Here is a 26345-nt window from a genome sequence, read left to right as displayed (position 1 = left end):
AGGAACTCAAAAGCCTCTTGATGAAAGTGAAAGAGGAGAATGAAAAAGTTGGCCTAAAGCTCAACATTCAGAAAACTAAGATCATGATATCTGGTCCCATCACTTCATGGGAAATTGATGGGGAAACAGTGTCAGACTATTTTGGGGGGCTCTAAAATCACTGCAGATGGTGATTCCAGCCATGAAATTAAAAGACGCTTACTCCTTGGAAGGAAAGTTATGACCAACCTAGATAGCATATTCAAAAGCAGAGACATTACTTTGCTAACAAAGATCCGTCTAGTCAAGGCTATGGTTTTTCTAGTGGTCATGTATGGATGTGAGAGTTGGACTGTGAAGAAAGCTGAGCGCTGAAGAATCGATGCTTTTGAACTGTGGTGTTGGAGAAGACTCTTGAGAATCCCTTGGACTGCAAGGAGATCCAGTGTATCCTAAAGGCAATCAGTCCTGGGTGTTCATTGGAAGGAATGTTGCTAAAGCTGAAACTCCAGTACTGTGGCCACCTCATGTGAAGAGTTGACTCACTGGAAAAGACTCTGATGCTGGGAGGGATTGGGGGCAGAAGGAAAAGGGTATGACAGAGGATGAGATGGCTGGATGGCATCACCAACTCAATGGATATGAGTCCATCGAGTCTGAGTGAACTTTAGGAGTTGGTGATGGACACGGAGGCCTGGCATGCTGCAATTCATGGGGTCGCAAAGAGTCAAGACACGACTGAGCAACTGAACTCAACTGAACTGAATCATGAAAAATATGGTCAATTTAATTTAGGTATATATGTATTCCAAAATTATCATATATTAAATACACTGATACACACACACAAAATAGATCCCAATGCTACATATATAAGATCACCACTGAAGAGTGAGCTCTCATTAGAGTGATTTTTGGACCATTCTATGGGTCATAATATACAGCAAGTAAAAGCTCAAAGATTAATAAGACTTAAAGTCTAAAACAGAAAAAATCACTTTAAGAGAAAAATGGGCAAAGGACATAAACTGAGGCACTTCAAAAACAAAAAACAATGACCAATACATACAAAAACTATTTTTTTCAACTTAGTCAAAGAAATGCAAATAAAGACAAATGGCAGTTAAACAGTACGAAATAACTGCCACTTCTCTTAAAAGTATCAAGCTCATAACAGACAAAGAATAAGTAATTGTAGAAAAATATGAGGAGACTAAGAAGAAATAACAAACTGTAAGGTGTGATCCTAAATAGAATCCTGGGAATTAAAAAAAGACATTAATGAAAAAACTGGTAAAACTGAATAAGATCTGCAATTTAGTTACGTTAAGTAAGATGACATCAGCACAGGAAACTACTTCCCGTTAGGGGTGTATTGTATTACTTTCCCTGTAAGTCTAAAATTAGTGTGAATTAAAACTTATGAATTAAAAAATAATGAAAACACATAATACTGGCAAAATAGAGGCTATATTTAGGTATATCTTTTCTGCATGAAAATTTTGGCAGTAGCTATCAAAGGCTTTATGTAAGTTCACATCCTTTTGTTCAACTATTCTACTTTAAAATTTTATGGTACAGAAATGAAAATGCTTATTGGATGATTATAGCATTTTAACAGTAAAAATTAAAAATCTTTATGTCCAACAATGAAAGAATGGCTAAATAAATTAAATGACAGACTATCTTAAAACCACTAATATCATGTTTTTGAGAAATAGCCAATGACACATTCTTAGTAGAATGTTCAGGTATAAAAAAGAAATATGTATCTGGGTGTACAGTATAGTTCTGATTGATACAACCTACACTGTTTGCAGGTGAGAAGAAAAATCAAAGTACATTATATACTCGTCTCTCTAAATTTTCCCACCAAAATACACAGCATTTCAAAATAGAAACAGTAAGTTTTTGTTTGTTCTGTGCTTATAAATTAAGGTATAAATAAGTTTTAAGAATTTTGTTTTACTACTAACTTTTCTATTGAAACGGGTTTGTCCATAAAGTTACAGAAACAAAAATATGGGTGAAAGGAGTTAAAATATACAAGCTTCTAGTTTATAAAATAAATAAATCATGAAAACATGACGTTCAGCATGGTAACTGTGTTAATAATGCTATAGCGCATATGTGAAAATTACTAAGGGAGATCTTAGAATTTCTCATCACAAGAAAAAAATTCTATAATGACATATGGTGACAGACCAGAACTAGACTTACTGTGGTGGTGATTTCACAATATATACAAATTTTAAACCATTGTGCTGTACACTTGAAACTAATAGCATGTTGTACATCTGAAACTAATAGAATGTTGTACATCAACTACACCTCAATAAAAATTTTTCTTAGTTTTGAAAAGAAGACATAAGCCTTCCTTACCACACCCTTCACAAATGGCCAATCTGTCACCAAATAAATTATTACTGTTGTTTAAAAAAAAAATTGTTATGAAAAAAAGTACTGAAGTAACCCAAACCACTCCTAGAATTTCAGGCCTAAGAGGCAGATACCTGCATTTGAACCTTAATGTGCAATACAAAAAAAAAAAAAAAAATCAGTGATACCATATTATTTAATTGCAACCAAACATGATATTGCTTCAAGATAAATATTATCTTCAAATATTTACACTCAAAAAAGGTAAAATATTCATTACATTTTCTAAAACAGTTAACAAAAGTATAAAGTTAATACTGTTAAATGCTTTCTTAGGAAACAACTCACAATTTCAGAGAGCAGGCACATACTATTCAACAATAACAGATTAAAATAATTATCTAACATAGAACTTTTAATGTTTTCTAAATAGTTCAGAAAGATCAACACAACTGGGCTCCAGAAGATCCACACATTTATTTAGCTACAAAACCTTGGGCAAGTCATCTCTGAACTTGAAGTTATTCACCTTTCACACTTAAAAACAGCCATAAGCATGCATGCTAGGTCACTTCAGGGGTGCCTGACTCTCTGCAACCCTATGGACTGTAGCCTCCCAGGATCCTCCATCCAAGGCATTCTCCAGGCAAGGATACTGGAGTGGGTTGTCATGCCCTCCTCCAGGTGATCCTTCTATCCCAGGGATCAAACCCTCCTCTCAAGTCTTCTTCATTGGCAGGTGGGTTCTTTACCACTAGCACCACCTGGAAGTCACAGTCATATTTTAAATAAACCTGCACTTTAAGGCACATTATATTATTAAAACAGGTGGTTGTCACACAGTACTAATAAAGACCTAATATTATATCCCACTTTATAAATAGGTAAACTAATGTTTACCTAATAAGTAAACTATTGAAAGGAGCAGTGACCCCAAAAGAGACTGACCCAGACTTGCCCATGAATGTTTAGGAGTCTCCAGCAGAGGCGTGGGTTGGCGGTGGCCTGCTGCAAGGTTGGGGACACTAAGTGTAGCAGTGCATACATGGGACAATTGAAGGAGGTCGCCATTATCTTCATTACCTCCACTGTAGTTTGGCCTCAGGTCAATTAACAAGGAGGGAACACAGCCCTGCCTTTCAATAGAAAATTGGATTAAAGATTTACTGAGCATGGCCCCACCCATAAGAACAAAACCCAGTTTCCCCCTCAGTCAGTCTCTCCCATCAGAAAGCTTCAATAAGCCTCTTATTCTTCTCCATTAGGGGGAAAACAAACTGAAAACCACAATTACCAAAAACTAAACAATCTGACCACGTGGACCACAGCCTTGTCTAACTCAATGAAACTATAAGCCATGCCCTGTAGCTTGACCCAAGACAGATGGGTCATGGTGGAGAGTTCTGACAAAATGTGGCTCACGGGAGAAGGGAATGGCAAACCACTTCAGTATTCTTACCTTGAGAACCCCATGAACAGTATGAAAACTCAAAAAGATAGGACGCTGAAAGATGAACTCCCCAGGTCGGTAGGTACCCAATATGTTACTAGAGATCAGTGGAGAAATAACTCCAGAAAGAATGAAGGGAACACCCAATTGTGGATGTGACTGGTGATAAAAGCAAGGTCCGATACTGTAAAGAGCAATATTGCATAGGAACCTGGAATGTTAGGTCCATGAATCAAGGCAAATTGAAAGTGGTCAAACAGGAGATGGCAAGAGTGAACATCAACATTCTAGGAATCAGTGAACTAAGATGGACTGGAATGGGTGAATTTAACTCAGATGACCATTATATCTACTACTGTGGGCAAGAATCCCTTAGAAGAAATGCTTATTTAATTTATATGCAGAGTACATCATGAGAAACACTGGGCTGGATAAAACACAAGCTGGAATCAAGATGGCCAGAAATATCAATAAGCTCATATATGCAGATGACACCACCCTTATGGCAGAAAGTGAAGAAGAACTAAAGAGCCTCTTGATGAAAGTGAAAGAACAGAGTGAAAAAGTTGGCTTAAAACTCAACATTCAGAAAACTAAGATCATGGCATCTGGTCCCATCACTTCATGGCAAAGAGATGGGGAAGGAATGGAAATGGTGACAGATTTTATTTTGGAGGGCTCCAAAATCACTGCAGATGGTGACTGCAGCCATGAAATTAAAAGATGCTTGCTCCTAGGAAGCAAAGTTATGACCAACCTAGACAGCATATTAAAAACCAGAGACATTACCTTGCCAACAAAGGTCTGTCTAGTCAAAGCTATGGTTTTTCTAGTAGTCATGTAAGAGTTGGACTACAAAGAAAGCAGAGTGCTGAAGAATTGACGCTTTCGAACTGTGGTGTTGGAGAAGACTCTTGAGAGTCCCTTGGACTGCAAGGAGATCCAACCACGCCATCCTAAGGAAATTCACTAGAAGGACTGACACTGAAGCTGAAAACTCCAATACTTTGGCCACGTGATGCAAAGAACTGACTCATGTGAAAAGACCCCAATGCTGGGAAAGATTGACGGTGCGAGGAGAAGGGGACAACAGAGGATGAGATGTTTGGATGGCATCACCAACTCAACAGACATGAGTCTGAGTAAACTCCGTGAGTTGGTGATGGACAGGAAGGCCTGGCATGCTGCAGTCCAATGGGGTTGCAAAGAGTCCATGAGCAACTGAACTGAACTGAAACTAATGTTAGGTGTGGTTATACAAGGTTCCCAATTCAATCCTACTTATTATTAATGGGGCTGTAATTAGAAGTGAAGTGAAGTGAAGTCGCTCAGTCGTGTCTGACTCTTTGCGACCCCATAGACGATAGCCTACCAGGCTCCTCTGTCCATGGGATTTTCCAGGCAATAGTACTGGAGTGGATTGCCATTTCCTTCTCCAGTAATTAGAACTTGGTCTGTTTAATTACAAAGCCTATGCCCTTAAGCTATATCACACTGACTTTTTTTTTTTCCTATGAGGTAGATACTATCATTTTCTCTTTCTTCTTTTTTTTTTTTTTAACTTTACAATATTGTATTGGTTTTGCCATCCATCAACATGAATCTGCCACGGGTGTATACGTGTTCCCCACACTGACTTTTAAAATACAATGTATCCTCACTACCTGAGATTTGAAAGAGATACTTAAGTATAAAGATATTACATGAAAAAGTAAAAATACACATATATAGAAAACATAAAATGAAAAATTATAATATATTTAAAACAGTGGCTTCTAAAATTCAGAGTAAGTTCCTTTACATAGGATTCTCAATTCATTCCAGAGTATATAATATCTGTGTCATTCCTAACTGTGTACATTAGAATCACATAGAGCGTTTTTAAATGTATTATTTCTAAGACACATCCATCCAGACCAATTGACAAAATTTTTTTTAAATTCCCCAAGATTGGGAACCATGAATTGAGGTGTTTTGATTTAAAAACTATGCTTATAGGACTTCCCTGGTGGCTCAACTGTAAAGAATTTGCCTGCCAGTCCAGGAGACATGTGTTCGATCCCTAATCGACGAAGACTCCGCATGTCGTGGAGCAACTGTGCCTGTGCACCAGAACTATTGAGCCTGTGTTCTAGAGTCTGGGAGCTGCAACTACCGAGCCTGTGCCAGAATTACTGGGCCTGCAGGCCCCAGAGCCTGTGCTCCAAAAGAGAACCCACAGTAATGAGACACCAGCAGGCAATAGCCTCCTTTCACCACAACTAGAGAAAAGCTAGGGCAGCAATGAAGACCCAGCACAGCAAAAAATAAATAAAATTATTACAAAAAAACCCAAAGCTATGCCTACAGATGTAAAATACTTTCAGCTAGAAAGAGCTCCAGTTTCTAACTTTAACATCAAAGATACCACCCCTCACTGTTATTTTTTATTCTCCCTGAGTCCAATGTTGTGAAGATTTTTATATATCAAACTAAATTAAATAATAAATTTTCTTTTTCTGGTTTTCTATCCCTCAAATGCCAAACAGCTTATAGTAAGTATGAGAAACTTTCCAAGTTAATTTGATTCTACTAATAACAAAGAATCTTTACATTTTAGGTAGCTTGCCATGTTAGGATCCAAGATTGAGAGTCAGTGGTCCAGGTAAAATTAGCTCTCATTTTAGAAATGAAGAAAATGAGGCTGAGAGAGGTTTTGACAATGCTCTAGTTTTAAAATAGGAAGAATCATCATTCAAGTCTCTTGCTTCAATCTAAGTTTTCTACACAATTAGTCCTGGGCTCTTATCAGTATTATTTCAGAATGCTAAAACCACAGAAAAGATTTGGAGGCAGGGAGGGGGAGGTGTTTGCCTAAAGATACTCTTACTTTTTATGATATATGACCTCTTCAAAACATAATTGGGAGCTGACTTTGTTTAGGCATAGATTTTCCTTTTCATGAAAATAAAATTAAATTTAATAGGTCCTCTATGAAAGAAACATCTCAAAATATAAACTTTTTGTGGTAACAAATATGTGTAATTTACCTAATAGTAATATGATATGAAATATAGGGAAAACGGATTATTCATACTAAAAATATTTAGATTCAATTCTGTTTTTGAACTTGAATATTTGTAATAAAATCTATAGGTGCTTCAGTAGTTGTTTCACTTACTGTAAAAAGAACAAATATCTTAGGGAAAATTTACTAATTCTGTAAGGCCAATGTCAAAGAGCTTATGATGGCATGAAAAAAAACACTGAGTTAATTCAAGTCCAGTAGCAAAGAATCTTCAAATTTTGGGTAACTTTTTGTTTAAGGATTCTTAAGTCCTTGATTTCAGAACCCCTTCAAATATTTAGAATCAAAAGAGTTTTTATTTAGGTAGGTTATATCTACTGATATTTATCATATTGCAGATTAAAATAGAAAATTTCAAAATACTTGTTTATTAATTTCATTTTAAATAACAATAATAAACCCATTACAAATTAACATGAATAACATTTTTTTAAAAAATGGCTATCTAGCAAACACAAAAGAATCAGAGAAAACAGTGGCACTGTTTTACATCTCTGCAAATATCCTTAACGTCTCGATTAATAAAAAGACAGCTATACTCTCATAACTGCTTCTGCTTTCATTCTGTTAAAATGTTTTGGTTGAAGAATCAAGATACTCTGGTTTCATAAATATTAACAGCTAAAAAAGGGAGTATTTTAATAGCAAATTACAATAAATGTGGATATATTTCTTTGATAAAATACCAAAACTCAACAGTCGGTATTTTCTTAAAGGTTTGCTGCAAAGTGGAATCTAACTCCCTATCACTGAGCTTTTTGAACTGTTGCATTAAAATGTATTATCTTGCACTTTGAATGAATCTTATTCATGCATGATTTTATTATATCATACATTATTTAGAAAATACTGATTTCTTTGAATTATGCAATCTTCCAAATGTTGACAGAGTTCATGACACAATATAAAAAACTCATATTTATTAATACTACCAACCATAAGAAAAGATTTTATGTACTGAGAAGCTGCTAAGATCATGATGACTGATACAAGTTGTTCATAATTCTAATTTTTACTTGATAGCTCAAATTTCATCAAGAAATACTATCAGTTGTTTTCCTTTGGGTGACAAGCGCACTTTCAATTTTGAGGAACTGTCTACCAAACAACAAAAAGTGAAGAACTCACTATGTGTGGCAGACAGACTCTTAAAAGTAGCCTCCATGATCCTCACTCCCTGGGATTCATGTCCTGTGTGATTCCCTCTCTTTGAGTGAAGGCAAGTCATGTGACTTGCTTCTGACAGAGTAGAGCAAAAGTGACAGGATACATATGATTTTTTCTATATGATTACATTCAGTTCAGTTCAGTTGCTCAGTCGTGTCCGACTCTTTGCGACCCCATGAATCGCAGCACGCCAGGCCTCCCTGTCCATCACCAACTCCCGGAGTTCACTCAGACTCACGTCCATCGAGTCAGTGATGCCATCCAGCCATCTCATCCTCTGTCATCCCCTTCTCCTGCCCCTAATCCCTCCCAGCATCAGAGTCTTTTCCAATGAGTCAACTCTTCGCATGAGGTGGCCAAAGTACTGGAGTTTCAGCTTTAGCATCATTCCTTCTAAAGAAATCCCAGGGCTGATCTCCTTCAGAATGGACTGGCTGGATCTCCTTGCAGTCCAAGGACGGCTATAATGCCATCCTGCTAAGCATTCTCTCTCCCTTGTGGGCTCTGAAGAAGTAAGAGCCATGCTGGGAAAACTCAAAATGGCAAGGAGCCAACCAAAAGCCAGTAAAATATTGAGACCCTCAATATGACAACCCTTAAGGAACCGAATGCTACCAATAACCATGAGAGGTTGGAAGCAGACACTTCCTCAGTTGAGCTTCACATCTTGAATGAAGCCTTGAGGAACCCTGAAGCAGAAGATCCAGCTAAGACATGACATGACTCCTAACTCACAAAATCTGTGACACAATAGAAGTATGTGGCTTTAAACCACTAAGTTAATAGTAACATACACCATGGCTTCAGTCATCTTTTCAAGTAAAAATGGTTTTCTGGGTAATTTAGCTCAACATTAAACCACACTAGTACTTTTTCCCAAGCTAATCATCATACCTCAGACATAGAAGTATATTATGTATACTATCCATTTCATACGTGAAACATTTCAAAAGATATATTCAAGGGTAGAGAGTTTATAAAATTAATGACATTTTAATATTTCATCAAAGTAACTGAGTATGACTGAAATAATTTTTATTGTGAGTACATGGTCATGACTAGTACAAAAACTACTATTCATACTAACATGCCAGCAGTTTACTCACCATTGCTTTTGCATCATCAGTACAAGTGTCAACACAGTGACAAAAGCAAATAGTTCCTTTGTGTTATTTTGACAATACAGTTGATCCAAAGCCCATGAAACAGTCTCAGGGGCACCCCAGGGGACTGACAACTACACTTTGAAAATTTTTACACTAAGGCAATGGATTGAAATCCCAGATCTATCATTTGCCAGCGGTGCCACCTTGAGTGAATTATTTAAACTATGTGAGCCTCAGTTTCCTCAACTATAAAACAAAAATAAATAATACTGCCTACTTTATAGGAACATTTAAGAATTTAAAGAGATTAATTCATGATAGCACAAAACCTTACACACATTAACAACTCAATATTAACTATTAGTTTCTATAAAAGTTACACTAAACTATGAAGGTATGTTTTCAGAATAAAAGGCTACAATAGCCTCTCAGCAATTCTCCCAGTTAAGAACTAAGAACATTTAGCCCAGTTTACAATCTGAAATAGTTTTGCCATTATTACTAAATATGCTTTTATTCATGTTTTAATAGCACAGTTTTCAATACTGTAGCCTATTTAAGCATATTACCAGATTTAAAAACAGGCTGGATAGTTTGTTCCTACAATTATTATTTGGGTACTGGTTAAACTATCATAAAGATGGTGACATTTTCTGATGCTGATTATGATTCCACTGAATGATTACCCATGGAAATACAGAATTTTCACTATGCATTGTTGACACAGATAAATAATACCCAACGAATTCCTGAGCTGACTGTGTAGTTTCAGAAACACTTACAGGTTTAGACAAAGGCTGAACAATAACAGAACTATCTGAAGATCTAGATTCAGGATGAAAATTTACTGGCGAGGCAGCCACTGGATTTGATGCTGGGTTCGTGTAATGTTGACTTGTAGGCTTGAATGCAGGAGTAATACCTGTATTTTAAAATTATACAACACATTGAATATATTTCTATATAATCAATGATGTCAAAATACTTCACTTTAAAATAAAAATAGTAAAATACTACTGTACCTCGGCATAGTGCACCATTCTTTATTCCCCTCGAATATGAGCTGGGGTTTACTCTATTCAAAATATCTATAAAAGATTACATTATTTTAAAACTCATTGTTTGAATTATATATATATATATATATAAATAGAAATCATACACTGAAAACAACTGAAAAGATTTCTGGAAGGAGTATACAGGTTAATACTGCTTTATGAATACAGTTAATTTTAAACATATATATATATCTTTATCTACTAAAACTAGTATCTTAATTCTTATAGAATAAGAATAATATTTCTAACTGTAATTCAAAATCCAAAACCCAGAAGTTAAAGATTGATAAATATGACTACCCATAAGTCAAATCTTCTACATGGCAAAGAAATAGTTCACATAATTGGCAAAAATATTCCAAAAATATATTCATATACAACTAAAATTGAAGTATATATCTTGCTTTGAGAGATGAAAGGGCTGTACATACATGCATCCAAGTTCCTATTCACTGAAAATCAAATCCTGTCCAACATCCATATCTAATTCATACCCTTATAAGCCCTGAAGTATCATTATAAGGGACCTCATTGGATTATCTCCACCATTATTCAAGTCCTGAAAGTGAATCTATTAGAGAATGCAGACTAAAGTGAACATATGGTTTACCAGAATATCTTGCAACTTAACGGGCTTCATATTTATCACTATACTAGAAGTCAGTCAGGGCCTAATATGACTTTCAGGATCAGGTTAAAGTTTCTAATTGCATGCATGTATGTGAACTCAATAATTTACAGGTTTTTCTATGACCAAACTAAAATTCAGAAGAGTAAGAATCTGCCTAAAATTATTGGTTAGAAAAAGGTAAAAGGACCAACATCAGAACTCAGAAAACAATTTCCTCATTTCCCCTCGTAATAGAAAGGAACAAGCCTCCATAAATTAATTCTGTAGTGTAAAGGGGCATATAAAAGTAGGACTGTTTTCTGAAAATGGCAGTACAGTGCTCTATACCTAAGTATTAGAGATGTCCATTCTAAAGGGGATCAGTCCTGGGTGTTCACTGGAAGGAATGATGCTAAAGCTAAAACTACAGTACTTTGGCCACCTCATGCGAAGAGTTGACTCATTGGAAAAGACTCTGATGCTGGGAGGGATTGAGGGCAGGAGGAAAAGAGGACGACCCAGGATGAGACGGCTGGATGGCATCACCGACTCTATGGACGTGAGTCTGAGTGAACTCCAGGAGTTGGTGATGGACAGGGAGGCCTGGCGTGCTGCGATTCATGGGGTCGCAAAGAGTCGGACACGACTGAGCAACTGAACTGAACTAAACTAAAAGGAGAACAATCTGCTCAAACAACTTGACACCACTTTCATGCATAAATTCAAGATTAAGTATTTATTCAAACCTTCAAAAAAGTACATTTTGGTGTTTGTATTCTACAATAAAAAAGTTTTTACCTTCCTGTCTAGCAACATATATAAACATTTAGCTTATACTCCATATGTTAAAATATTTTATGGCTTATACAAAAGCAACAATAAAATCATTTAAATTCTGTATCTTAAGAGTACAGAAAAGAAATTCTACTGGGATCAGTCTCTTGACAATTATTTTAAAATTAACATACATTTTTCTATTTGAACACTGTTAAGAGTCATCTAAAAATCAGTATAAATTCAATTTAAACCTTAATTGTCTTGTTTTCAATAAGACAACTTAAGTAACGATTTTGCAATATGGTAATATTCCCATATAAAGTAATTATAGCGACTAGAAACAGTAATTAAGACAGTATATAATTATGTTCCACTATCAGCAAAAAAGCATGCCACCACACCTAGTTCAATCTATAATCAAAGTAGCACTCCATTCAGAACCTCTTTTGAGTGGTTATCAATCTTCCACAAAAAATGCTATTCAGAATTCCATCAGTTAAGCTAGTCTCCCTCTGATAAAACTGAATAAAAAGTGCCATTCCAAGCTTACAGGCAACAGAAGAAAGAATCAGGCTTTCAGAAAATTTTAAAGCAGTCTCTTTGTTATACTTTTAAGCACTGATTTTGACAAAACAAAACAAAACAAAACACTAGTATGCTGGTTATGAGCTTTGGTAAATTCTCCTGACTAAGCAAACAAAACACATGTAAACGCAATGGGAAGGGATCTATTTTCTCTTTCTCCCCTGAAATGTATACATTATTTCTCCATACTTCCATACATTATTGAGTGGATGCTTTAACAAGAGCCATTTGTCTTTAACATTATAACAATGGCAAATCCAATTACTCTTAACTGACATCCTTCACTGTCTATACATTTTGTAGCTACTATAAATGTCACTGCAATGAGGCAGCTGCTTGCATGTGAGAACCCCTATGTAAGACTAACCGAAACATATTTAGTGTATTGTAACATTTTAAGCAAAGTATTCTAAACTCTTCTGTTTCTGGGTTATAAGTGAGGGAAAAAAAAAAGAAAATGAACAAAATGATAAACAGGTTACTTGGCTCCACTAAAAATTATGATTTCTATTATGAAAAGACTTCCGATGTCACCAGTTTATCTTAGTCCATTTATTTTTCTCACATCTGATATTTTAACTTCTTCGCTCCTTCCTCAAGTTCCCAATTTTAAAACTCTAATTCTGAAATTCTTACCAATTTCCCACCCAATCTTTCATCATTAACTCCTCACCAAGGAACAAGGACTTAATTAAATGAGTATAAGAGAGTTCACAAGTTTTTCTATTACAAATGGTATTTTACAAAACTGGGGTTTACTGAAAGTAAATGCTCACTTGAAATTGCTGGTTTTGAACTTGATATCTCTCCAACAAAGATCGGCTCATCATCATCATCATCATCAACCTCTTTTACTTTCTTCTGCCATGGTTCCAACTCTTCTTCTTCACATTCCATGAAGAGCTCTGCCATTTTTGAATTATCTAATTTTCAAAAGGAGAGAAGCAAACCTTATTTTCAAAAAGAAAAATAAATACATTTTTGTAATACATAGTAGGAGATTTAAGATCTACTTTAATAATCCTAATCGCAATTTCTGAGTTGATATTCACAGTTAGTACATGGCAGCAACAGTGAGAAACTCAGAGTTCACTCTCTAAGATTTAAACTAGTAAAATTTAGATAAAGAGATGACTGATAGATAATGGTTGACAGTAGTTATTTACAGTGGACAGAACATTTGGGAACAAAGTCAGTTTCAGTCATACACCTGGAATATGATTATATCTAGGAAAAAGACTGCACCAAACCATTATCTGGGAAAAAATGTACTGACAAATGAGAGACAAACTAAGAATAAGAGGCAACAGATGGGAGAGAGAACGGAAAAACTGAACCCAATTCAGGTATGTCAGGTACATAGCAAAGAAGGGATGAGATGCTAGACTAAAATAAAAGAACAAAGTGAGATTTATTCCAATCAGGGAAAATTACACATTTCTTGTCTGAAGAAACAGACCAAAGAACATACAGTAAAATATCACCGTCCTAAAAGTTCTGACCAAGCACAGAAGCATTTTAGTGCCTTGGTGTTAAACATACAACCAATAAGCACCAGAACTTTTAGGAAAACCTCTTGTCTTTCAGACCAAAATCAATAAAACAGAGAAAGAAACCTTAGGAAAAGAGGTAATACAAAAAGCAAGACAAATATTAGAGAAAATATAGTTAGCATTTTTAGAGATATGAGACAAAAATGGATGTTATAAAAAGTAATGATCAGAAAACAAAATAGGATTTGAAATACAATAGCCAAAATTTTTTCATTCCCTTAAAAAAACAAATGTCCTCAGAACTGAGAAAAAAATATTTATATACACACACACACATAAACAAAACAGAGAATACAAGGTTGTTAGAAAATCAATTTAAAGGGACAACACTTAAATTTATAGAAAGAGAATAGAGAGAAAGCAGGGGGTAAGTTATCAAAGGAATAATGCAAGAAAATTTCCAAGATCAGAAGACAATAATCTCTGAGCTGAAAGATCCCACTAATGCTCAATACAACAATCAAGAAAAAGTTATACCAGGACGTATCACTGCCAAATTTCAGAACAAAAAAGATAAAGAGAATATCTTCAGGGGTTGAGAGTTAGGGAACAGAAACAGGTCCTATACAAAAGATTAAGAGTAACAAGAACAGAAACTAGAACACAGTAAAACAATTCTTTTAAAATTCTTACCAAAATTATATTTCAATTTAGAAAATCTAAACTTTTCATTTAAGTGTAAGAGTAAGGACCAGCAACATCACACAAAATTTACTTCCCAGGCACTCTTTCTCCTGAAGCTACTATAGAATCCACCAAAACAAGAGACTCAGGCAAGAAAGAGGAAGACACAGGATGTAGAGAACATGGCATTCAACACAGTACAAAGTTCCAGGACAACAGAAGCTCAGTAGGCCAAAAGAACAGCCAGTCTAGACTAACTCCTGAGAGCAGCACCTTCAGGAGGAACGTCCCCAGGAGGCCAAAGAAAAGATGGTTAAAATATAAATGTTTAGACTATCTGACAGATTTCAACATACAGAAAACTGAACTGAGAGGTTCTTGAGGGTGTGACAAGATTTAGCTATAGATGTTAATAAAAGCTAGCAAATCAAAAAAGGTGAAAAGTATTCATCGCTGGGTAAACAAACAAGTAAAAAATGTATCCCCTCACATGCTATTCTATATGTAATAGCATATTAATAGCATACTACCATGCTCATCAGTAAATAGTGTTTATATGGTCATCATAATGAAAATATCAAATACAAATTTAACCAAAAATTGGAAGACACTTAAGAGGGAAGGAAGGGATAGTTGTAAAAAGCAAAAATCCTTATGACAGACTAGCACCAGAAAATGGTTAAAACTGACTATGCAACGGCAGCACAAATATATATGCACATAAGCACTTTTTAAGAAACTGAGGCTAAACCACAGTTTTTTAAAGTTGTTTGCTTTATTTAAAAAAATGTGTATACTTTAAGCTGAGAGGAAGGACAAAAAGGAAGAGTAAGAGTAGCAGAGGAGGGAAAAAAAGAGATACAGTATTAAAAGTTCTAAACTAAAGTAACAGCAATGGAGATGGGTACAAGTGATATATAAAGAGAGTATATATATATATATGTGCGTGTGTGTGTTTACACAACTCACAGGAAAAGACCCTGATGCTGGGAAAGATTGAGGGCAGAAGAGGGCGACAGAGAAGGACATGGCTGGATGGTATCATTGACACAACGGACGTGAGTTTGAGCAAACTCAGGGAGATAGTGAAGGACAGGGAAGCCTGGCGTGCTACAGTCCATGGGGTTGCGAAGAGTTGAACATGACTGAGCGACTAAACAACAAAATGTCTGTCTGTCTGTCTGTCTGTCTAGGACAGGCTGCTGCTGCTGCTGCTAAGTCGCTTCAGTCGTGTCCGACTCTGTGCAACCCCATAGACGGCAGCCCACCAGGCTCCCCTGTCTCTGGGATTTACTTCTCCAATGCAGGAAAGTGAAAAGTGAAAGTGAAGTCTCTCAATCGTGTCTGACCCTTCACAACCTCATGGACTACAGCCTACCAGACTCCTCCATCCATGGGATTTTCCAGGCAAGAGTGCTGGAGTTGGGGTATAGGACAGAGGGAGACTTCAAAAGGAAAAAACCTCCAGGGTTCAAAGGTTCTGGCTTAGACAATGATATCATCATGAGTTAAAGGTGGTAACTTCTAAAGGTCACTTTTTATTATAATAAAGCAATGCCATTTCTCTTTTGACTCAAACTTAAGACAGTGTTCTACCACAGTCTTAAAAGATAGTGCTAATTGAAACAGTACTTTGTAGATGTCATACACAGAAATACCTTATTAAAATAGGTGCCATTCTTTTACAAATTTAAAAGAATTTTCCCTTCTATAAATATACCTTAAATCATTTCCTGGCCTAACATTATTTAAATGTTTAGTAGTCCACCTACCAAAAAGTATATAAATAAATAAGGCCTTCTCATTTTTCTAAATGTCATCAATATCATGAAATGACCCCTTTCTTTTTCAAACTATACTGTTTTACTGCTGCTGCTAAGTCACTTCAGTCGTGTCCAACTCTGTGCGACCCCATAGACGGCAGCCCACCAGGCTCCCCTGTCCCTGGGATTCTCCAGGCAAGAACACCGGAGCGGGTTGCCATTTCCTTCTCCAATGCATGAAATTGAAAAGTGAAAGTGAAGTCGCTCAGTTGTGTCCAACTCTTAGCGACCCCATGGACTGCAGCCCACCAGGCTCCTCCGTCCATGGGATTTTCCAGGCAAGAGTACTGGAGTGGGGTGCCATTTATATAGATTCTTCAAGTCAAAAGATTAAAAATACTACTACATGTTTAAGGCAAAATAAGCCCCTTCACAGTATATTTCGCTCTACATATAAGATAGGCAGTACAGACATATATATAATAATCTAAAACTAGGAAAGTAGGTGAAGTCAAGCAATGCCTAATTTTAAAAGATTAGGGAAATTCATTATATCTAATATTAAAAATATCATATATTTCCAGTTGGTATATGTTATGAGCTAAACTGAGTTTCTCTAAAATTCATATTCTGAAGTCCTCACCATCAGTACCTCACAATGTGTATATATTTGGAGGCAGAATCTTTAAAGAAGAAAGTTAAAGTGAGATTATGAGAGTGGGCGCTAATACATTATGATCACTGTCCATAAGAGAAGAACAGATCAGAACACATATACATGTACAGAGGTAAGACCATTTGAAGACACAGGAAGCAGATGACCATCTATAATCAAAGGAGAGAGGCCTGAAATAGATCCTTCCTTCAAGTCACTCAAAAATACCTAGATCTTAGACGTCTAGCATCCAGAATTATGAGAAAGTAAGTTTCTGTTAAGTCATCTATTCTATAATACTTTGCTATGACAGACCTATCAAACTCATGCAGAAAACAAAGGTCTTCCACCTCACTCTTTAGCATGGCACTGCCATTGTAAATATATTCAGGATATATTGTTGAGAAATAATTTTTGAAGATACATGACAGATTTATAATACTTTTAGAAATAATTAATTTTTGTCTATGCATAAAAGAAACATAAGAAAGCCTTCCTAAGTGATCAATGCAAAGAAATAGAGGAAAACAATAGAATGGGAAAGACTAGAGATCTCTTCAAGAAAATTAGAGATAACAAGGGAACATTTCATGCAAAGACGGGCACAATAAAGGACAGAAACGGTATGGACCTAACAGAAGCAGAAGATATTAAGAAGAGGTGGCAAGAATACACAGAAGAACTATACAAAAAAAACAGGTCTTAATGACCCAGATAACCATGATGGTGAGATCACTCACCTAGAGCCAGACATCCTAGAGTGCAAAGTCAAGTGGGCCTTAGAAAGCATCACTACAAACAAGCTAGTGGAGGTGATGGAATTCCAGCTGATCTATTTCAAATCCTGAGAGATGATGCTGTTAAAGTGCTGCACTCAATATGACAACAAATTTGGAAAACTCGGCAATGGCCACAGGACTGCAAAGGTCAGTTTTCATTCCCATCCCAAAGAAAGGCAATGCCAAAGAATGCTCAAACTACCGCACAATTGCACTCATCTCACACACTAGCAAAGGAATGTTCAAAATTCTCCAAGCTAGGCTTCAACAGTATGTGAACCAAGAACTTCCAGATGTTCAAGCTGGATTTAGAAAAGGCAGAGGAACCAGAGATCAAACTGCCAACATCCACTGGATCATCAAAAAGGCAAGAGAATTCCAGAAAAATACCTACGTCTACTTCATTGACTACACTAAAGACTTTGACTGTGTGGATCAAACAAACTGTGGAAAATTTTTCAAGAGATGGGAATACCAGACCACCTGACCTGCCTCTTGAGAAATCTGTATGCAGGTCAGGAAGCAACAGTTAGAACCAGACATGGAACAACAGACTGGTTCTAAATTGGGAAAGGAGTATGTCAAGGCTGTATATTGTCTCCCTTCTTATTTAACTTACATGCAGAGTACATCACATGAAATGCCAGGCTGGATGAAGCACAGCTGGAATCAAGATTGCCAGGAGAAAAATCTGATATGTAGATGACACCACCATTATGGAAGGGAAGAAGAACTAAAGAGTCTTTTGATGAAAGTGAAAGAGGAGAGTGAAAAACCTGGCTTAAAACTCAGCATTTGAAAAAAAAAGATCCTGGCATCTGGTCAGGTGATCCAGTCCCATCACTTCATGGCAAACAGACTAGGGAAACAGTGGAAACAGTGACAGACTTTATTTTCTTGGGCTTCAAAATCACTGCAGATGGTGACTGCAGCCATGAAATTAAAAGACACTTGCTCCTTGGAAGAAAAGTTACGACCAAGCTAGACAGCATATTAAAAAGCAGAGACATTACTTTGCCAACAAAGGTCCGTCTACTCAAAGCTATGGCTTTTCCAATAGTTATGTATTGATGTGAGAGTTGGACCATAAAGAAAGCTCAGCACTGAAGTTGTGTTGTGGTATTGGAGAAGACTCTTCAGAGTCCCTTGGACAGTAAGGAGATCAAACCAGTCCATCCTAAAGGAAATCAGTCCTGAATATTCATTGGAAGAACTGATGCTGAGGCTGAAGCTCCAATACTTCTGCCACCTGATGAGACGAACTGACTCTTACCACCTGTATTCTTGCCACCTCTTCTTAATTACTTCTCTTTCTGTGAGGTCCTTACCGTTTCTGTCCTTTATCATGCTCATCCTTGCATGAAATGTTCCCTTGTGATCTCCAATTTTCTTGAAGAGATCTCTGGTCTCTCCCTATAGTTTTCCTCTATTTCTTGGCATTGTTCATCAAAAAGGTCTTCTTGTCTCTCCTTGCTATTTTCTGGAACTCTGCATTCACTGCAGTATATCTTTAACTTTCGCTTCTCTTCTTTCCTCAGATATCTGTTAAGCCTCCTCAGACAACCACTTTGCCTTCTTCCATTTTTTTTCTCTTTGCAACAGTTTTGGTAAACTGCCATCTGTACAATGCTATGAACCTTCGTCCGTATTTCTTCAGGCACTGTCTACCAGATCTAATCCCTTGAATCTGTTCATCACCTCTGCTGTATAATCATAAGGGAGTTGATCCAGGCAAAAATAGTGGAGTGGGCTGCCATCTCCTCCTCCAGAGGTCTTCCCAGGGATCGAACCTCTGCCTCTTATGTCTCCTTCATTGGCAGGCAGGTTCTTTACCACTAGTGCTACTTGGGAATACCCAAAACCTGAATGGCCTAGTTCTTTTCCCTACTTTCTTCAATTTAAGCCTGAATTTTGCAATAAGAAGCTCATGACCTAAGTCACAGTCAGCTCCAAGTCTTCTTTTTCCTGACTGTATACAGCTCCTTTATCTTTGGCTGCAAAGAACATAATCAATCTGATTTCAGTACCGACTATCTGGTGATATCCACATGTAGAGCCATCTCCTGGGTTGCTGGAAAAGATGTTTGCTATGACCAGTACGTTCTCTTGACACTCTGTTAGCCTTCGCCCTGACTCATTTTGTACTCCCAGGCCCAACTTGCCTGTTACTCCAGGTATCTCTTGACTTCCTGTTTTTGCATTCCAATCCTCTATGATGGAAAGGACATCTTTTTTTGGAGTTAGTTCTAGAAGTAGGTCTTCACTGAACTGGTCAACTTCAGCTTCGCTGGCATTAGTCACTGGGGCACAGACTTGGATTACTGTGATGCTGAATGGCTTGCCTTGGAAACAAACCAAGATCATTCTGCTGTTTTGAAGACTGCACCCACATGCTACATTTCAGACTCTTTTGTTGACTATGAGGGGTACTCCATTTCTTCTAAGGGATTCTTGCCTGTAGAAGTAGTTATAATGGTCACCTGAATTAAATCTGCCCATTCCTGTGGATTTTAGTTCACTGATTCCTAATATGTCAATGTTCACGCTTGCATGTCCTGCTTTAACACATTTAATTTACCTTGAAACAACGGAGACAGTGACAGACTTTATTTTCTTGGGCTCCAAAATCACTGCAGATAGTGATTGCAGCCATGAAATTAAAAGATGCTTGCTCCCTGAAAGAAAAGCTATGACAAACCTGGACAGCATATTAAAAAGCAGAGATAATACTTTGCCGACAAAGGTCCGTCTAGTCAAAGCCATGGTTTTTCCAGTAGTCCTGTATGAATGGGAGAGTTGGACCACGATAAAAGCTGAGCACCAAAGAATTGATTCTTTTAAACTGTGGTGTTGGAAAAGATTCTTGAGAGTGCCTTGGACATTAAGGAGATTCAACCAGTTAATCCTAAAGGAAATCAGTCTTGAATACTCATTGGAAAGGCTGATGGTGAAGCTGAAGCTCCAATACTTTGGCCACCTGATACAAAGACCTGACTCAATGGAAAAGCCCCTGATGTTGGAAAAGACTGAAGGCAGGAGGATAAGGAGACAACAGAGGATGAGATGGTTGGATGTCATCACCGACTCAATCGACATAAGTTTGAGCAAGCTCTGGGAGTTGATGATGGACAGGGAAGCCTGGCGTGCCACAGTCCCTGGGGTCACAAAGAGTCAGTCATGACTGAACTGAACTGAACACTAGTATCTATCCTAGCAACAACACTTACTTTTTGGCTGAAAAGGGTTGCCACCAATCAAGATGAAAAGTCGATTTTCTGTAAACTGTCATCTAAGTACTGACACATGATATCAGTCAATTTTATGAGTACCTTTAAGTAAAGCCAAATACTGAAAAATGAAACTTGAAATTCAGAAGTTCTTGGATCTAATTTTAATCTTCAAACTCACCATGTGACTCCATACAAGGCAGCAAGTTATACCTCAGTTTTCTTTACTATAAAATAAAGATAACTAGCATTAAAGTGGATTTCATTAAATACACACATATTTAACCTTTTTTCATATAAAAAGCTCAAGGTTTAAGTTTGATAAGTCTAATATAAACATTTAATTCACTCTACAAAATTGGTTCATTCTTGAATGAACTCAAATTTATTAAGTAAAATGGTGATTCTATTAAGGCCCTAATATTTGAACAAGTCTGAAATTATTATATATAAAGATTTTTAAAAGCATCTTTCTATAGAAACGAATAATCGCCTCATAGTATACTATTTTAGTAAATCTGAATATTCAGATGCTGACATTAACCTTTAACTGTTGCTGAGTCTTCACATTTCAGATATAAATATAATTGTTTCCATAAGAAAACATAGTCATAAGTCAATTTTAGTTTATGTTTTTCTCGGTTTTCTAATCTATGAACGCGAAAGGACAAAAATTAGTTGGATAAAGTATTTTATCATAGATTACTTCATCATTCAAATAACTACTCAAACTAATCATAGTCATTTTTTTCCTATATGTAAGGTAATGGGGCTAAAATTTTCAAAAATTTGAACTTTCTTATTGAAAACAAGAATCTGTTTTCTGGATTCCCACACATACAACAGCATACATATTTTTAAAATATGCAGATATTTTTTAAAATCTCATGTTTTAGTTATAAAGCAAAAAAGGAAAAAAATCAGATAATAGAAACCTAAAATATTGTTTCCATAAGAAAACATAGTCATAAATCAATTTTAGTTTATGTTTTTCTTGGTTTTCTAATCTATGAACTCAAAAGGACAAAAATTAGTTGGATATAGTATTTTATCATAGATTACTTCATTCAAATAATAACTATTCAAACTAATCACAGTCATTTTTTCCTATATGTAAGGTAATGGGGCTAAAAACAAAGATAAATAAGTCATAGTACTTGCCTTCAAAAATTCACAATCTATTATGTCTAACATTCAAAACAAATGTTGCTAAAATAAATTTTCAAAAATTTGAACTGTCTTATTTAAAACAAGAATCTGTTTTCTGGATTCCCACACATATAACAGCATACATATTTTAAAAATATGCAGATATTTTTTAAAATCTCATGTTTTAGTTATAAAGCAAAAAAGGAAAAAATCAGATAATAGAAACCTAAAATACTGAGATACACAGTTAATACAATCTTCACATTCCTCTTTATTCTCAGGCTGACTAAAGCAAATTTTCCTGCATTTTATTCAATAATTTTCAAGTTATTTGGATTGAATTAGACCACAGGAATAAAATTATTATTTTAATTTCAGAAGCTATTGCTATTAAATGTTTAAAATACAGGAACAAGAGACTCTAGTGAATATTTATATAATATGAACTAAATTCTGTAAATTTTAATATCAACTACATTCACCAAGTTCTGAGGTTATTCTTTAACTCAGTTATTTGAATAGTTGTAGCCTGCCCCTATACTAACATCAGAGGTATGTATAGATAAATACATAGAATTTTTGCTCACATTAAGGACCTACTAGTATCAAGAATATAGAATATTCTTTAACAGCTTCAATTACACAGACTATGAAATTCAAATATAACATTTTTGTTAAGTGATCATAAAAATGTCATTTAGCAGAACTTTAAAATTAGTATTCAATTTACAAATATTCAATTAATAAATGACCTGTCCATGTGAACAGGATATCCACTACCTCGTGGACAGAGAAGCCTGGCAGGCTACAGTTCATGGAGCTGCAAAGAGTCTGACACAACTGAGCGACAGAGTATGTACGCATGACTAAAGATGACTTTAAGATGATCTATTTTAAAGGCCTGAGGATCATAGTAGCTACTTAGGAACCTCCACTGATACACCAGCAAAGACACTAAAACACTGGTAATCAGAATTGCAATTTCAGCCAGAAGCTGCACTGTGTAATACAGTAGCTACTAGCCACATGTGACTATTTAATTAAAACTAAATAAAATTTAAATTTCAGTTCCTCAGTTTCACCAACCACACTGCAAATGCTCAAAGCCACAAACAGCTGGTGGCTACTGCATTGGAAAGTGCAGCTACAGAACATTTCTATTGGACAACACTAAAGAGTCACTGCCATATTTCATTCTGATCAATATACACTTTCATGGATTCCTTTGGCATGTCAGCCTCTGGAGCATGCCAAAACTATCAAAGTAAAAATCTCGTAAGTCACTACTTCAGAATTTTGGTGGTAAGCCATAGAATTCTATGAAGGCTAAATCAGCTACCACTGAAATGAAATATCCAACAAAGATATGCAGTGGAAATCTCAAAGCTCCTACAGCTTCTACAGCTCAGACTTGGCTCCAAAACAGCTAGAAAAAGAGAATAAACTACACTTCAGCTACTGACTGAGGTAGAAATTTCATGACCACCTTTAATACACTTCTTTCCAAATGAATTCCAAGTAAATGACTTATAAGACTTTTTAGATTATATCACTGTCTTTTGAAGACTGCTTGCATAAATAATTCCTACTTTGTTATTTTTTGTTTCCGATTTTATATATCTAAAATTAAACTATATCTTAAGGATTTTTCCTACAAAAATTTTAAGTCAAAGGAAATGTGAGGTTTAAATTTTTAACTGTTCGAAAATTTTACTTTTAGCCATTGATAGATATCACCTGATGTGATGTCACTGTTAAATAATAAAGGCAGAGTTTGAACCTGTTGTTCTCCACCGAGTTTTACTATTTCATAGTTAGTAAATATTTAAAGTATACAGTAAAGTATAAAAAGCTGAATTTAACCTTAGGGATTGTTGCATATACATATATATATATTTCATAGCATTATGATGAAGATTAAATGAAATAATAAACACAAAGCACATAGCTCAGTGCCAGGCACACATAAATCACTGAATAAGTCTTAACCACTTTTAACTCTGGGCTAAATCTCATTTTAAAGAACTATAAGAACAGATCACAATTTCATTATTACACTGCAATTTATAAGTTATCATTTGCACATTTAGAAATCACTTTGTCATACAGGATCTTTACTACAGTAGTATTCCTCAAAGAAGTTTAGTTTTTATAAAGCTAAAGAAACATTCTGGAATGTGGCAGCCAAATCTATCCTGTGATACTTTCATCCTAGGAAAAAAAAGCATTTATAAACTAGTTAAAACACTTATTAACATAAAAAATGCTAAACCATCATATGCATATAACACACACCTACAATTTATCAACACTGCTAAATTTGATTCGTCACTTTTCTCCTCTCACAAATTTCCCAAGAAAATCAAGCATTCACATCATTTCACTGACTTCAAAGCTTTGGTTTATATTCTATTTCATTTTATAAAATAGTTCTTTAGTCTTTGTCATTAATGGCATACTGAAATGGAGGTCTATAATTTTAGAATTCTAATCCCAGATGAACAGAGCTTTAAGCAGTCAAAGTGGGTTCTTAACTATGAGTAACAATCTAGTATTCCTGATCCTTGTTTTATGATCTCTCAAGAATTTTCAACTATCTCAAGGAGACATTAGAAAATTAATTTTAATCTACTATTTATTTTCTTAGAATCATACGGTCTTTTGAGGAAGAAGAATCATGTTTAAAACTCAGCTTAACATCCATCACCTATTGAATCTATCATGTAAATTAATTTTAACATGGTCAGAAAAGCAGAGAATTATTATATCTAATTTGGCATTCTAAGACAAGTCACACAAACAGAAACCTTAAATCATAAGCAATAAATCTTATATAATTTAAACCGTATATATTTGAGAGACCCAAAAAAATTTGGTTTCATAAATTCAGGTACTTAAATAAGAAGTTTTATAAATAAAATTATCATAATTTTATTTAAAAACATTAAGTAGATAACATTTTAAATCAGTATTTCCTCCTTTTATGACTTTATTGTTAGAAAGCTAAGCATCTATCTTTTTCAGAATCAGTCTAGTTGTTACTGTTAAAAACCAGACTTATTCTTGAAAAGTGTACCAAACAAAACACACAACTGAAAACATCTGACCACTAGCAGCTAAAATACTGCAAAATATTGGGGGATCACAGAAACTCAAAAAAATATTTCATCAAATCTCATCCGATTTCTGAAACACTCTAATTTTTATCTGAATTTTTATTCTGGAATTAGTCACTTCAATAAATGGAGAAAAGGACATTAAAAGGGGGAAAATATGGATATATGTAGTTTTCTTTTTAATTTCAAATGTCATTTTACAAAAAGATGACTCATTTAGGAATCTTAAGAGCAATGATGCAAACAGAGAAGCGTTGGGACTCAGCATGAAGGAATAGTGATCTACAAATGAGAACAGAATAAGGATAGGGAAATTTTAGGTCTTTTAGCTAGGGTAAAAAGAGGTTGCCCTAGCTATTTCCAAGACTAAGGGTGAAAAAGCAATCTGGCCAGCTTCTCCTGTCCATCTCCTAAGCTTCATTCTCTGAAGGTAATCAAAGAATTAATGCTATAATACTCTGAAATTAGGAGAAATCCAGACAGATGCTTACACATGTAGGGCATCAAAATATGCCACTTTGGCAATTAAGGAGGAAATACGAAAAAGCTCTCTGCCCTCCTCCTACATGTCTAAAAGCAGAACATAATTTCCCATTGCAAAGGTCTTCCACTTCCCTTCTCCCACTTCAGGAGGAGGAAAAACTACCATTATCACTGGAGACAGAAAGTCCCTGCCAGATGGCTCTGCACAAACAAATCTTACTAAAATAGTCCTTGTCTCCCATTAATTTCCCCCATACATGTATGTTCATCGCCTCAATTTATCACTCCTAGAAAGCCCAAACCCTTTTTCCCTTGACCTGCCACTTCTCTCCAAAGTTATCACCTTTTAAAAAAACAGTATGCTGAAGAAGCTGAAGTTGAACAGTTCTATGAAGACCTACAAGACCTTCTAGAACTAACACCCAAAAAAAAGATATCCTTTTCATCATAGGGGACTGGAATGCGAAAGTAGGAAGTCAAGAGATACCTGGAGTAACAGGCAAGCTTGGCCTTGGAGTATAAAATGAAGCAGGAAAAAGCCTATCAGAGTTTTGCCAAGAAAACACACTGGTCATATTAAACACCTTCTTCCAACAACACAAGAGACGACTCTACACATAGACATAAACATAAACATAACAGATGGTCAATATCGAAATCAGACTGATTATATTCTTTGTTGATGAAGATGGAAAAATTATGTAAGTAAGAAAAAAAAAGACTTGGAGTTGACTGTGGCTCAGATCATGAACTCCTTATTGCAAAATTCAGACTCAAATTTTTGAAGAAGTAGGGAAAACCACTAGACCATTTAGGGA

General features: G+C 35.7%; 1 protein-coding gene across 13 annotated transcripts in view; it reads right to left on the bottom strand.

Annotated features, from left to right (window-relative positions):
* The window catches only part of ZNF280D (zinc finger protein 280D), a 127826-nt gene that overhangs the window by 85326 nt on the left and 16155 nt on the right, over nucleotides 1-26345 (bottom strand). For 8 of the 13 annotated variants that reach the window (XM_069596419.1, XM_069596430.1, XM_069596429.1 and 5 more), the window contains 4 exons: nucleotides 20961-21006; nucleotides 12955-13101; nucleotides 10171-10236; nucleotides 9931-10070 (listed from right to left, as the gene is read on the bottom strand). In XM_069596419.1, the coding sequence (XP_069452520.1) occupies nucleotides 9931-10070; nucleotides 10171-10236; nucleotides 12955-13101; nucleotides 20961-20973 (366 nt within the window). In that variant the 5' untranslated portion in view covers nucleotides 20974-21006. The remainder of the gene's footprint in view (nucleotides 1-9930; nucleotides 10071-10170; nucleotides 10237-12954; nucleotides 13102-20960; nucleotides 21007-26345) is intronic. The other 5 variants (XM_069596422.1, XM_069596423.1, XM_069596426.1 and 2 more) reach the window with 1 other exon arrangement.

This window comes from Ovis canadensis, chromosome 7 (assembly GCF_042477335.2).
Source record: "Ovis canadensis isolate MfBH-ARS-UI-01 breed Bighorn chromosome 7, ARS-UI_OviCan_v2, whole genome shotgun sequence".
Taxonomy (NCBI): Eukaryota; Metazoa; Chordata; class Mammalia; order Artiodactyla; family Bovidae; genus Ovis; species Ovis canadensis.
Note: the sequence above shows the minus strand (reverse complement) of the source record. Positions and strands in the feature narration are given on the sequence as shown.